The sequence below is a fragment of the Anabrus simplex genome, chromosome 6 (assembly GCF_040414725.1).
Source record: "Anabrus simplex isolate iqAnaSimp1 chromosome 6, ASM4041472v1, whole genome shotgun sequence".
In the NCBI taxonomy this organism is placed as follows: Eukaryota; Metazoa; Arthropoda; class Insecta; order Orthoptera; family Tettigoniidae; genus Anabrus; species Anabrus simplex.
This window is the reverse complement of record NC_090270.1, coordinates 156,619,446-156,632,766: the sequence shown is the minus strand read 5'-3', so window position 1 is coordinate 156,632,766 and position 13,321 is coordinate 156,619,446. Positions and strand designations below refer to the sequence as shown.

At 36.7% G+C, this 13,321-nt stretch overlaps 1 protein-coding gene across 1 annotated transcript in view; it reads right to left on the bottom strand.

The window, feature by feature from the left end:
* Nucleotides 1–303: 303 nt before the first annotated feature.
* The window catches only part of LTV1 (LTV1 ribosome biogenesis factor), a 134,856-nt gene continuing 121,838 nt past the window's right edge, over nucleotides 304–13,321 (bottom strand). Inside the window, exons 6-9 of the mRNA XM_067150014.2 lie at nucleotides 2,924–3,128; nucleotides 869–1,174; nucleotides 546–779; nucleotides 304–460 (exon numbers count right to left, since the gene is read on the bottom strand). Coding sequence (XP_067006115.2) covers nucleotides 347–460; nucleotides 546–779; nucleotides 869–1,174; nucleotides 2,924–3,128 — 859 coding nt within the window. The 3' untranslated portion in view covers nucleotides 304–346. The remainder of the gene's footprint in view (nucleotides 461–545; nucleotides 780–868; nucleotides 1,175–2,923; nucleotides 3,129–13,321) is intronic.

The following is a 13,321-nucleotide window of genomic DNA, read 5'->3' as shown; positions in this document are numbered from 1 at the left end:
GTGTAATCCTTTTTTTTTTTGCTATTTGCTTTACGTCGCACCGACACAGATATGTCTTATGGCGACGATGGGATAGGAAAGGCCTAGGAAGTGGAAGGAAGCGGCTGTGGCCTTTATTAAGGTACAACCCCGGCATTTGCCTGGCGTGAAAATGGGAAACCACGGAAAACCGTCTTCAGGGCTGCCGACAGTGGGGCTCGAACCCACTATCTCCTGATTACTGGATACTGGCCGCACTTAAGCGACTGCAGCTATCGAGCTCGGTTAGTGTAGATCTCTCACGGAAGTATTAAGATATGGCTCTTTACTGACATTAAGTTTTTATTTACAATCAGATACAGAGGATTCAGATCATCTTTACTCCCTGTTGGTTTGCCTTAACATTTAACAATACTTTTTCTTGCCGCTTCTTTTCTTCCTTGAAAGCTAAAGTATTAGCTTTACGTTCTAGCCGTCTCTCCTATAAAAATTAAAGAAAAAGTTATGCTCACAGCACAAAATCACAGAGACAGTCTATTTACACACCAACAAAAATCATTCCTTACCTTCCTGTACAGCTTGATTGCCTTTTTCCTGTCTTTCTTTTCTTCTCGACTTTCATTTTTAGGTCTGACAGAAAGTGCAGACAACATTGAAATGACTGACTCTGCCCTTCCAATTTTGTTTTCTTCGTAGTTATTTGAATCTAACTTTGCCAAAGTTTTTGAAGTCAGTTTATTACTATCAAGGACATCAAGAGGAATTCCCGTTCGACCACTAACTTTGATACGTCCTGAAATCTAAACCAAAATAGTTAACAATAAGAAACAAACAGGCAATTGCACACATTGCAGACAAAACTTTGAAAAATAAATTACTGTCTACTTACTTTTGGTTCCGTAATGAGTTTTGGGTGGTTGTATAAATTAGAATAAGTGGAAAGGATGGACTCACAGTCCCATTTTTCAGTTGCTTTCTCAGATATTTCAATACATTCCATCTCACTATCTTCTGTATCAGAACATAAGTTTTCAATCAATGCAAGAGTTTTGTCCGTTTCTTGCAGTTTTGCAGTTTTCTCTTCCTCAAATTCATTTGCAAACTGCATGACAAACTCAGAATCTGGTGCTATATTTCCTTCTATTTCCTCACAATCCAAGGCACCGATATCATTATCGTCATAACCTTCGTATAGCTGAAAACCACACACAGCATAAAATTCTAATAATATACAAGTATAAACCACAAATAACATATGTACGTAGGAAGCATAAAAGCAGAATACCCTATTTATAGTACATATCAGTATCACAAATGTTTGAGAAGAAATGCAGACAGACAATCCGACTTGTCTCACTATAAGCATAGTTAAAGGACCAAGTAAAGGCACAAAAATGTACAACAGGTAAGAAAAATAGAAATAGCAACTTGCCCAGGCAAGGAAACAAAGGATGCACATACTGTATGCCATATTTACTCATATATATCTCACACTTTTTTCCTGAAAACTCAAGCGAGATACATGCAGGAAGATAGTAAACTGAACTTGATTAGAATTAAAATATTTTTAAGAGTTGTAAAGCCCCACAATTCTGCATAGTCAATTGCACTGTATTTTATTCCCCAATATGTTACTGAATATTAACAAAAGTATTCAATGTTAACATTGATGCTTTCACGGCCCATACTTGTAGACATGACATGGGCTTTTGGGCTTATGACATGGCAAGAAAACAATGTGAAACTCTTTATTGCAGAAGACTACCTCGGGAACAGTCGAGATTTTCTTCTGAAGATGCGGAGCAAAGTTCTCTGTAAAGATAAAGAGTTTCACCATATTTTCTTGACACAGCATAAATCCCAAAGCCCATACCATGTCTAAAATTATTCAAGTTTGTAGCATTCCATTCGTAACCGAATATGCTCTTCATGAGTTGAGCTATCCAGCCACCGTTTAGCTTCAGTTATGTATGGCTAATACCCTGCTTTGTTGCTGTTTCACGTGCTTCAAATTTTGTGTGAAACACCATATCCATCATCACGCAAACATATTTCATGTAATATTTTGGCCCCTAGAACAGATTTGCTTAATTTGTTGGGATTTTCAGAAGTAACTTTCTGTTTTCGCCAGGAACGTAAAATTAAAATCAGTCGCATTAAATTCTTGGCCTGCGACACAATTACCGTGTTTCTCCACAAACTGAATTGCTCGAATGTTAAAATTTGCCGTAAAAATTGAGTGCTTCTCCATAACTCACCTATAAGCAAAATTATACTGAAAAGTAAATTACTGTATCATAATATAGTGGGCTCGATCTTATACCTTACATCTCACACAGTATACAGAAAACTAAATCAGTTCAACAGTGTCACATTCCATCTAGCTCATTAGGACAGAGAATACCGTAGGATCTGGAATTATCTACCTGCTATTAACCAAACAAGGGGTGAGAGCTGCTGCAACTAAGATAAGGGGAGGATTACAGGAGACAGTTAGACCTTGAGTTGTAAGCAGACACGCATGCCACAGCTGCGGTTTGCCACATTTATACTGACATATGAAGAAAAAACAATGTGAGATACAAGCTGGGATTATTTTTCTCCCTTAATTCCATAAAAAAATCAGAGTGTGCATTATATGCAGGTAAATATGGTAACTGGACAGAAAAATAGAAATAAATGAAAGAATAATTTAATAAAAAATGTTTTTAAACATTTTTTGGTAGTTCTACTCAACCAAATGTGTGTCTTTCCAGTTCTTGTCTTTGCAAGTCACTTGTTACAATATGTTATCCTTACCCAGATGGGTGAGTGGACATGGATATCTGAAGACATTGAAAACAGAGACAAATGGGAAGACAGCAAAGCAGTAGATCCCATTTTAAAGGATAAACAATATGAAAGCAGAAGCAGCATTAAGATATAAAACAGAAGGAAAACTTACTTTTTCAAACCTCATATCCAGCAAAGATAATTGCTCATTTCGTCTAATGACAGAACTGGACATTGAATAGTTTGTAAACCGAGATTTAACTTCTTCCTGTGTGAATGTAAACTGTGACCCATTTAAGCTTCCAACATCATCCTCTTCATTGCTGTAAGCTTCATCTCCAGTGTCTTCTCCTGTCTCTGCAGTTGACGAGATATCACTGGAACAAAGAAAAAACTGACCATTATATGGAGCAAAACATTGTAACAGACTTAAATGACAGGAAACCTGAAATAAGAGAAAATACAAACAAACTGCCCTTGCTATTTAATTTCAAAAAAGGATCAATTTAATTTTGTGTGAAACAATACATAGTCCACTTTATAAGATAATCAATATAAATAAAATTCACAGATGGCCTCTTCTTTTATCATCATCATCATCATCATCATCATTATCATCATCCATTTCCCTTGTATATTCAGAATGAAATTACATTTGGTCTGACAATTCTTACAGCTGTCTTTGTCTCCTCCAGATAACCTTTCATATTTTCATTTTGAACTACAGTACTTATATTCATCTCCTAAGTTAGGGGTCCTCAACATTTTAGACGAGAGCCACATAAAAGATTTCAATTAAGCTTGAAGGGCCACTACGCTATGCTGCGATATTTCAAACTGCGAGATGTTTTCCAGATTCACAGGGATGCTGCAGAGTTGCTACTTTACATAAAATGCTATGAAAATAAGTATTATATAGATATTCATTTTCAGCCATTTACCAGCCACAAGTTGTACATATCAGTAATATAGTTGCAGAAACAGGAGTTGGTTCAAGTGCACTGTCTAGAGCCTTCCAGATACATCTCATAGGTTCTTGACACCTAATTATTTTCATATAAAAACAAGATAATCTCAATGTCACCCACAGACAGCCAGCCGTTGAAGAGTTTCAAGTTCATGTATAAGCGCTTGCAGGTTCGCATTTCACCTACAGCCACAGACATTTTGGATCATTTTTTAGGGTTCAGCATCCATCAATATGGTATCTACGCATGAAAAAAAAAAGTGTAAATCAAGTGATTATACTGGTTTTTTACTGAAAAGTGGCCCAACTTGTACTATTTATGTCCACTGATGTCCACTGATCATAAGGTAATGTGTTTAATTTTCGTGAGTCAGTGTCAGTATCAAATTAATACAACATAACACTATATTATGAGACCAAGCTTTATGTGGCGAAAGTGAACTGTCTCCAAATTGATTTAATTTAGTTTTATTTATTTCATTTAATTAATTTAATTTAGTTTTGAAAGAAAAACTTTTTAAATTTCATCTTCTTTTTCGATTCTTATACAGTAGTTATATTTTTGTTTGCCAACAGATTGCAATACAGTGTAAATTCATCAGCATAGGTTAATATTTCTTTACAAATTCTGCAAGAAAGGGGTGTTAAGTCATTTACAATATAGCTGGTAAAATTGCAATACCTCTTCTAGCTTTGAAATTATTGAATTAATCATGCCTGAATTAAGAACAGTCTGTATTTAACTAAATGACTTTGGGCCATTTTCTCCAAATGAGCTTAAACTTGGGTTTATTTTAAACTAGTTTAAATCTGATTAAACACATTCATTTTTTCCATATTAGTTTAAACTTAGTTCAAAATTAAACCTGTGATTTTCCTAGTAAAAGGATTACTTTTAACTAACAGTACTGCTCTATTTACTTAAATACCAAACGTATTAACATTAGAATGTCGAATTAGCATTAGAAAGTAGAAGAATTTATTGGAGTTTTTGATTAAGTAGAAAATCATGGTTTTGATCTGCAAGTGAAGCAAGGAAGACCTATTCCAACAAGAGGTGATCATTTTGAAAAATGGTATGAAACTAATTTATTTAATAGATTTAGATTTTATAAACAAACAGCAAACATTGTCTTGCATCAAATAAAAGATGCAATTAAAATGCCAACTGCACAAAATAATGATATTTCACCAGAAGCAATGTTTCTGGCAGGCAGTTTTCTTATTAATATCGGGAACCACAAAGGTATTCATGTGTCTACAATAAGCAAAGTAGTTTGAAACCATCTTCACACTTTAATGATCATAGCCAGTGGGCAGGCTTAATTAATTTGCCTGGTGTAAAAATGAGAAATCATGGAAAACCATCTTCAGGGCTGCCGACAGTGGGGTTCGAACCCATTTTGTCCTGAATGCAAGCTCGAAGCTGCGTGCAGTTAACCGCACGACCAACTTGCTTGGTGAATGCACTCATATTAAAATAATAATATGCGTAAATTTCATTGTAAATTAGCTCCATGACACCAAGAAGATTACCTAGTTTTGCACCTGAAATTGTTTTCTCGAACCAAACAAACCCTATGAAATTGTAGAGTTAGATATATTAAAGCAGTCTCCTTATAACAACACATAAAGTATTGCTGGTGGCATGAATACTGTAATTACTGTGGTGCATAAAAAGAACTCCAACATAAATGGTATAATACATGTGAAAATCATAGCCTGCCTGCTGGCTATGATAGTTAAGGTGTCAAGTCCATATTACGGTCTGACACCCGTGGTTAGACATTTCGAGTCCTGTTGGACGAAAAGATTTTAGAGTCAGAATGTTGGAGAGGTGATGGTATACAATTTCTAATCACTTGATAGTGTGCAAAAAGCCTGGATTCAGTTTTTAAAAAAAAAACTCTCTGCTGTTTGCATATGGAGTGAGGCCATATGATGCTGTCGATGGTGATTCATCCAACAGATGGGGATGGTAAGGTTTGAGAAGACTCCTTGATGCTATTCGATAGCAGTAGGCTATCTGCCAGCACCCTCTCTCTTTCTACTAACATATAATTTAACTCCTCTATGTTGACATCAGGAAGGGCATCCAGTCATAAAAACACGCTAAAAAGATTCATTTCACTTCATACCCGACCCCGTAGAGGAACACAGCAAGTGTTGGATACACATGCATACACACGTATGTGTGATGAATATAGTATGCTTGTAAGTAGTGAAAATCTGACTTTATTTTAATTACAGCTAGGCAACAAGTCATCATTTTTCTACACATCAGAATGACTTATTTTCAAATTTTAGTTATAGAAATATCCCTTGAGTTTATATGCTAGGCTACTATATAAGAAGACTAGCTGAAGTACCCGTTGTTGACGGGATAATTTCTTAGCATGTGCCTGATTATTTCTTTTTTGTCCACCCCCTCACGTTGTTCCTCAGATTCCGAGGTGCATAAATGGGCTTGCCTTTTTCTGTCTGCGGTCTGTTGTGACGTACTCGCTTCCTTTTACTCTGTGGCTCTTTGCAGTTTCATATTGTTTTGTATTATTGCTGATCTTGATTTGATCTCTTCTTTCTGGTATAAATGAAAGCTAAATATCGGGTTCTGATATTCTAGGCCTTCACATCAAGTTTTCTTGTACCTAACTGTACAATAGCACACGGATTACCAATCCCCAACAACGTTAACTGACCTCTACTCTATCACCCCTTTGTTATCACTTCTAACCACGGATCAACATTCCATCAATCACTTATATATTAACATCACACTAAAAAACAAATCTAATTTAGTGAACGCCGTTTAAGTATTATCTCCTGTTGTGTTTTTTGACCCAAGTGATATTAGGACATCCAATGTAAAGGGAGTCCTTCCTCCTTTCGTTATGTTCCTTCATGACCTTTCCTCATTTCAATGGTAACAATTTTTCTTGCTGATATGCGCTGATGAGGACACAGATTTAACCTTAAGACAATCGCAACATAAGCACCACCATCGCCAGTTAACACGACTGAACAATATTTCCATGTTAGCGTTGATATAGACATTGATTCCCATAGGGAACCTGAAATATTTGTTCCAAATGAGAAAATTTATAATACAAATATAATTGGTCCATTATTGGCCATCATAAATTTTCCAGCTAACTCATTCCTGGTTGCCAGCGTTTTGCCCTAGTGTGCTAAGTTGGGCTCATCAGTTGGTAAATAGCATACCTACCAAGACATATGGCTAGTGCATACCGAGGCCACTGCATAGGCTACTTGGAGGCACCGGCAATGCCTGGCCATTCGGTATTGGTCCTTTTGGATGTGGAAACAGAAGTAGCAAGGGAGATAAATTGATTGATTCTTGTGAGAGAAATGGAATGATTGTGGGTAACACCCGGATTAGAAAGAAGGGCATAAACGAATAAACAAATGTCCTGCTTGACATTACGTGTGGACAAGAACTGGAAAGATGAACAAGAAGAATAGTAGAAAAATCACTAGATATGGTGGTTTTGTTTTTTGTTGAGAAAACAAATAGTTGTAACATACTCTCATAAATACTACATGAATCATCTACACGTTCTCCTGCTTCGTCGGTTATCACCGGCTGCTTGCTGCTATGTTTATTTCAACATTAATGCCGGCATGCGATTCATTCTTCAAATTCTACTTTGTCTGCTCGGCCTGCTGGTTGTGTACTCCGTCACTGATCCTTCTCGATCTTTCTCGCCCCTCTTTCCAATCTGCTGTAAATGACTGTGCTAGCCCCAGCTCGGCAGTCAGGCATCGAGCGAGAAATTGTGTGTGTTGAGGGAACATTGACCTAAATGTGGCTCGTCCGCATGTACCTATCTCTTTCTGTCAAACTGGAACATCTGACATGTCAACAATGGGCTGGCTGGGTGAGCAAAATTTATTCTACCTTACAAGCTCTACTGGAACTCTTTACTCATTTGCTCTTCACGCAACATATGTAGTAGTGGTTTATTGTGTTATCTCCTCTTATAAGAGAACTTTGCTTCTAAACAAATAAACCTGGACTTGCGTCCTGCTTGACATTACATGTGGACAAGAACTGGAAATGCTAAAAAGAGAAAGATGTTCCACCTATTCAATACAATAATATTGCTGCACAAATTAATGTATCAACATATTTAATATGTTATGGGACCGGTTTCGACATATGTCCATGTCATCATCAGCCGACACAAAAATGGCAAGAAGTCAACACAATTGTTAACACTTATGATGATATGGACATATGTCGAAACTGGTCCCATAACATATTAAATATGTTGATACATTAATTTGTGCAACAATATTATTGTATTGAGTAGGTGGAACATCTTTCTCTTTTTAGCATTGTAATTATTAGTTCAATACGGATCAGTGATGAAGTTTTTAACTTTAAAAGAACTGGAATGACGAACAATAAGTGTTTCTAGGGAACAAATGCATTTCACATGGGTGTACGATAAGTTAAGCAGCCAGACTCTTCCTTCCTATTCCCTAGCCCATCTCACATTGTTCTCCCTTTTGGTCAAGATTCTTATTGTTAATTCATTTGTATTTTTCTCGTTGTCAAAGTTTTATGAATAACCCTGGTGATTTCATTTTTACGGTGGCCTATAAGAGGATTGAATGTTGAAAGCTGTCTTTTTTATAAACCTTTTTTATTGTGTTAATAGCATGGTTTTTGAAAAAAATTGTGACAACGTTTAGTGGCTGATCCATTAAAATTCTGGCCACGATTCTTAGGAATCTATTTTTCTACAAACTTTTACCAACCGTGTTCAAAATAAAAAAAAGTATATAGGTGGATGTTAATCAAAGACCCCTCAAAGCGTGTTTCTTCTTGTTGTAAATATGTTTTATTCTATCTTCTCATACTTCTAAAGTATGAAAATATACTCTGCTGTTAGTTTTGTTATTATGAAAAGTGTGCCTATTCTAATTTTCCCCTCACATTTCCTCTCTTTAACTGTACCTACCAAGGATAATGCTCTGGAATCCCAGCAGTGCTTCGTGTTGCATGGTTTGATCTTGAAATACAAGTTTGGTGCGGGCTTTCTGACGAAAGCGCCTTGCGGTCATGGTGTTAAAACTATTTATTGGCTAGTCACCTATTGAACAGCAAGGATATTTAATGTCTGCATATTCTATTACTGTTTCTGTCATGATTGAAAGAAATATTTATCGAACTTCGAAAAAAAAAAAAAAAAAAAAAAAAAGACTGTGGGAAGAAAAGAAGTACCATATGTTATCTTTGTATGTTCATATGTTTATTTGTTGGACTTCAAAGTGTAATATTTTTTTAAAAAATCATGCGTGTTTAAATGAAAAAATGTCTTGTTTTTTGTATGTTTAAAAAAATTAATTATTTTAGGGTATTGGTTTTCAGCGATTTTATGTATAAATAATGTTTTCCGTAAAAAATAGGGATTTTATAACTTCGAGGAATTTCCGGTTGCATCGGTATGGAAATTTCTCGAAGCTACGTGCGGTATTTTGTCAGAAGTTTTTCCTGGGCCCTCACTGGCCATAATAAAACCATTTGCTATTGGCGAATGCTAGAAATGCGCTCACTGGTTGTTTCACGATTTCGCCACTTCTGCCTCTGGCCGCTTGGCCATAGCCAAGCTTGTTCCCTCTGTCTTGTAGTTCTGACCGGCAATGGGTGAAGTTGTCTTCCCCACCTGATGGGTCCCCGGCGCTCCAAGGTAAGCACTATCTCCTTCTTATTTCAGATTTTCAAGTTTCAAATGATGTAGCTTTAATTTAACCTGCTTTAGCTCCGGAGTTTGCCGAAATTTCTCTCATTCGCCAAATTTAATTTTGCATGACTTAGCCCGCACGGCTAGTCATATTCATTTTGTGTTAGAGGCACTTCCCTTTTCTTTTGGTTTTGTAAATTGCTTAATATTTAAATTTCATTTCCCTTTTCTTTGGTTGTAATTATATAAATGTGTACATTTTAATTTCCCCCAGGCTGTGCCTCTCATAATTCAGTTTCCTCTTAATATATTCTCGTTCGGGACGAGCTCCTTGTTTTGAAGTGTTTTAGGAAAGGCTGCTTCCTGAACGGGCTCTGTGTTAAGATGTTAATTATTTTTACCTTTTCCTTCTTTTGTCATGTGTTACTTTTCCATTATTATCATGTCTTAAAATGTAGGCATCATTTGTGAACATGGGTTACTTTATTATTATTATTATTATTATTATTATTATTATTATTATTATTATTATTATTATTATTATTATTATTATTATTATTATGATTTCTTAACATGTAGGCGTCATTTGTGAACATGTGTTACTTTTCTTAATTGGGCTAAACTATTAATACTTTTGGTATGTTTTCAAACTCACCGCCGTGAAGCTTGTGTGTGTCTCTCTAAATTTGTTGTGTTAAACTTGCATCAATGATGGTTCCAACTGTAATATTATTTATTTTATCATCCTTATTATTTCAGTAAAATGTAATACGTATATCAAATCGATGGTTCCAACTGTACTGTTATTTATTTTATCATCCTTATTATTTCAGTAAAATGTAATATGTATATCAAATCACCACTAATTTCGTTTCACCTGTAATGCCAATACCTTCCAACACCCTGGATAGGGTCCCGCAGCTTCCCTCCCCTTCCGTTCCTTTAGTTGTCATGTTGCCTAAACTGATAATTACATTCTGCTGTTTTCTGCATTAATCATGCATATGTGTTCGAGGTTATTTAATCTGGTTTAAAAATTATTATTATTCTCCTTTATGCCGAGAAGGATTATTATTATGTTTTAATTTCTATGTTGTGTAATACCGAAAGGGTTACAGTTTCTACCCCTAATAGGCTTATGTTATTCTTTGCAAGATAAAATCCCCCTGGTTTCATTCTCCCACTAGATCACAATAAATCTTCTTTCTAAGTTGACGGGGTTTTGAGGTCAATATATCATGGTCTCAGTGTCAGTATCAAAACATTGAGTGTCCTCTCTTTGCCTTAATATTGCTTGGTTGGTCAAATAATAAGATTACTAGTGACTACCCACAAGTTTACTTGTACCTGGGCAATTCCATAAATAACATAGAAAATAATCTCCACACCGTAAACAATGAATGGATGTAACAGCATTACCAAATGAGGCACTTGATGGAGACCACAGAGTAGTGGTAGAAAAATTTACATACATACATTCATACATTATCATTATAGACCGTTATGCCTTTCAGCGTTCAGTCTGCAAGCCTCTGTGAATTTACTAAACGTCGCCACAATCCTCTATTTGGAACTAGCGCTGTGGCCTATCCTCCTTCATTCTCCCCCCACCCCCACCCGTGTGGGTGGGGGCGGTAGACTAACACCCACGGTATCCCCTGCCTGCCGTAAGAGGCGGTTAAAAGGGGCCCCAGGGCCTCTGAACTATGGAGCGTGGGTTGCCGACCATGGGGCCCTTAGCCGAATCCTGGCATTGCTTCCACTTACTTGCGCCTGGCTCCTCACTTTCATCTATCCTATCCGACCTCTCTTGGTGAACAATGTGTCGGTGCAACGTAAAACAATTTGTAAGTACATGTTCCAGTAATTTTGGAGATATGTCCAGAGTTATAAGATTAATGATCCACACTTGTTGACAGTTCACTATTTTCTTTAGTGTATTCTTACATATTTAAGAGTTACAAAGTTTGAGTATGGCAGTTAAATTTTATTTTAATAATAGTATTAACAGACTAATAATAATAATAATAATAATAATAATAATAATAATAATAATAATAATAATAATAATAATAATAATAATAATAATAATAATAATGTTGTTTACGTTCCAATGGAGACGAGAGGTGTCGGAATTTTGCCCGCAGGTATTCTGTAACATGCCAGTAAATCTACCGATAGGAAGCAGACGTACATGAGCACCTTCAAATACCACCTGACTGAGCCAGGATCGAACCTACGAAGTTGGAGTCAGAAGACCGGCACCTCAATCGTCTGAGCCATTTTTCAACCCAGCAGTAAGCATGAAATTTAGGTACGTCTAATTTATTTAGTTTTATAACATGTCCATTATTAATTTGAAACAAAACGTTCAAAGTGCTTCGATAATTCAATTCCGATAATGCTCATTTGGACATCTTATCCCATGCATTCTTTCGTTGACGTATGGAACTTTGTTTACGTACACATCAACACTATTTTGCCTTGTTCCTTCTATCGTTACGCAATGCAAAGTGGGGATCGTATCAAATTTTACACCCCGGAGTGTGTACCGCAACCTTACGTTCGAATAATTATAATATCACACACTCGTACAGACCTCGCACCTGCACAGCTTTTCAGGTCATTTCCACATTCACTAGAGTATGGGCTGATGACCACAGACGTCCCAATTCCGTAAAGAACATAACGGCAAAAGTACCCGCATTAACACAGACCATTCAATACATCTCCAGTGCCCAAAACCAATGACCAAGAGTGTCTGCAGTCCTTACGATGGAAACAAAATACTAAATCACAAAACCAGTCTGGCAAGAAAATTACGTAACATGGTATACCCTAGTAGTAGTACTAGTAGTAGTAGTTCAGGTGCTCTTAAACATAAAACCAGTTTGGCAAGAATGTTGCACAACATCTCGCGGTATTGTAGCAGTAGCCTTCAGCTGTTATTGTAGTTCATTTGCTCTCAAGAATGGCGCGCAACTTGCCTGTTATTGAAGGAAAGCTATTCGTTCACAAGAACATGGTATATTACCTATTCTAGAAACATCGTATTCCTTTGCTCACAAAAATAACTTCCGAGGATCACTAAAAGTTTGATATATTGTGATTTGTCATATAGTTCTCCATTGCTACAAGAACTATCTGTACATATACACCGAACACCCTGTATAGGCTGCCAAGGTCTACACGGGGGAGAAAAGCAAGTACCCGATGATTGGTGTAAAGGTGTAATAAAATCCGCATTTAAGAAAGGCAACCGAAAGGTATGTGACAATTATCGAGGAATTATACTGTTGTCACAAATAGCCAAAATATTGGAGAGTATAATGTTGTGGTGCCGGTATTCGAATCCCCGCGTACAGTGTGGCATGAATCCAGCTCTCACTGGCAGAGCTGACCAGGCGACCTGCTGACACTCCACGTCACCACTCGAGACCCTATATAAGTGAGTGGGCCAGGAGAGAAAGCAGTCAGTCGTCCAACGGCTAGCTACAACCTTACTTCAGAAGCACATAGGCTGCTCTGTATAAGCAGCTTCCTGAACAGGTGGACTGAAGCTAGCTCGTGAGGTTTCTACCTCTAGAACCATTGACATCTCTCCAAACTTTACGTTCTCAAATCTTCAGCTCTTGAATGAGCACTTCAACTTTGCAAGTCAGTTGCTATGCAACATTTCTACCTCAGCGGGTCTTTATTTAGTTTGTGTACTGGCAACGTGTAAATATTGTATATATTTCAAGTGTTGTAGTAATCTTATATATATATATAAAGCAAGATGTCCTGAATGACTGACTGACTGACTGATAATCAATGCACAGCAAAACCTACTAGAGATAATTGCATGAAAATTCGTAGACATGTTCCTACCGTAGTGTACATACGCACTAAG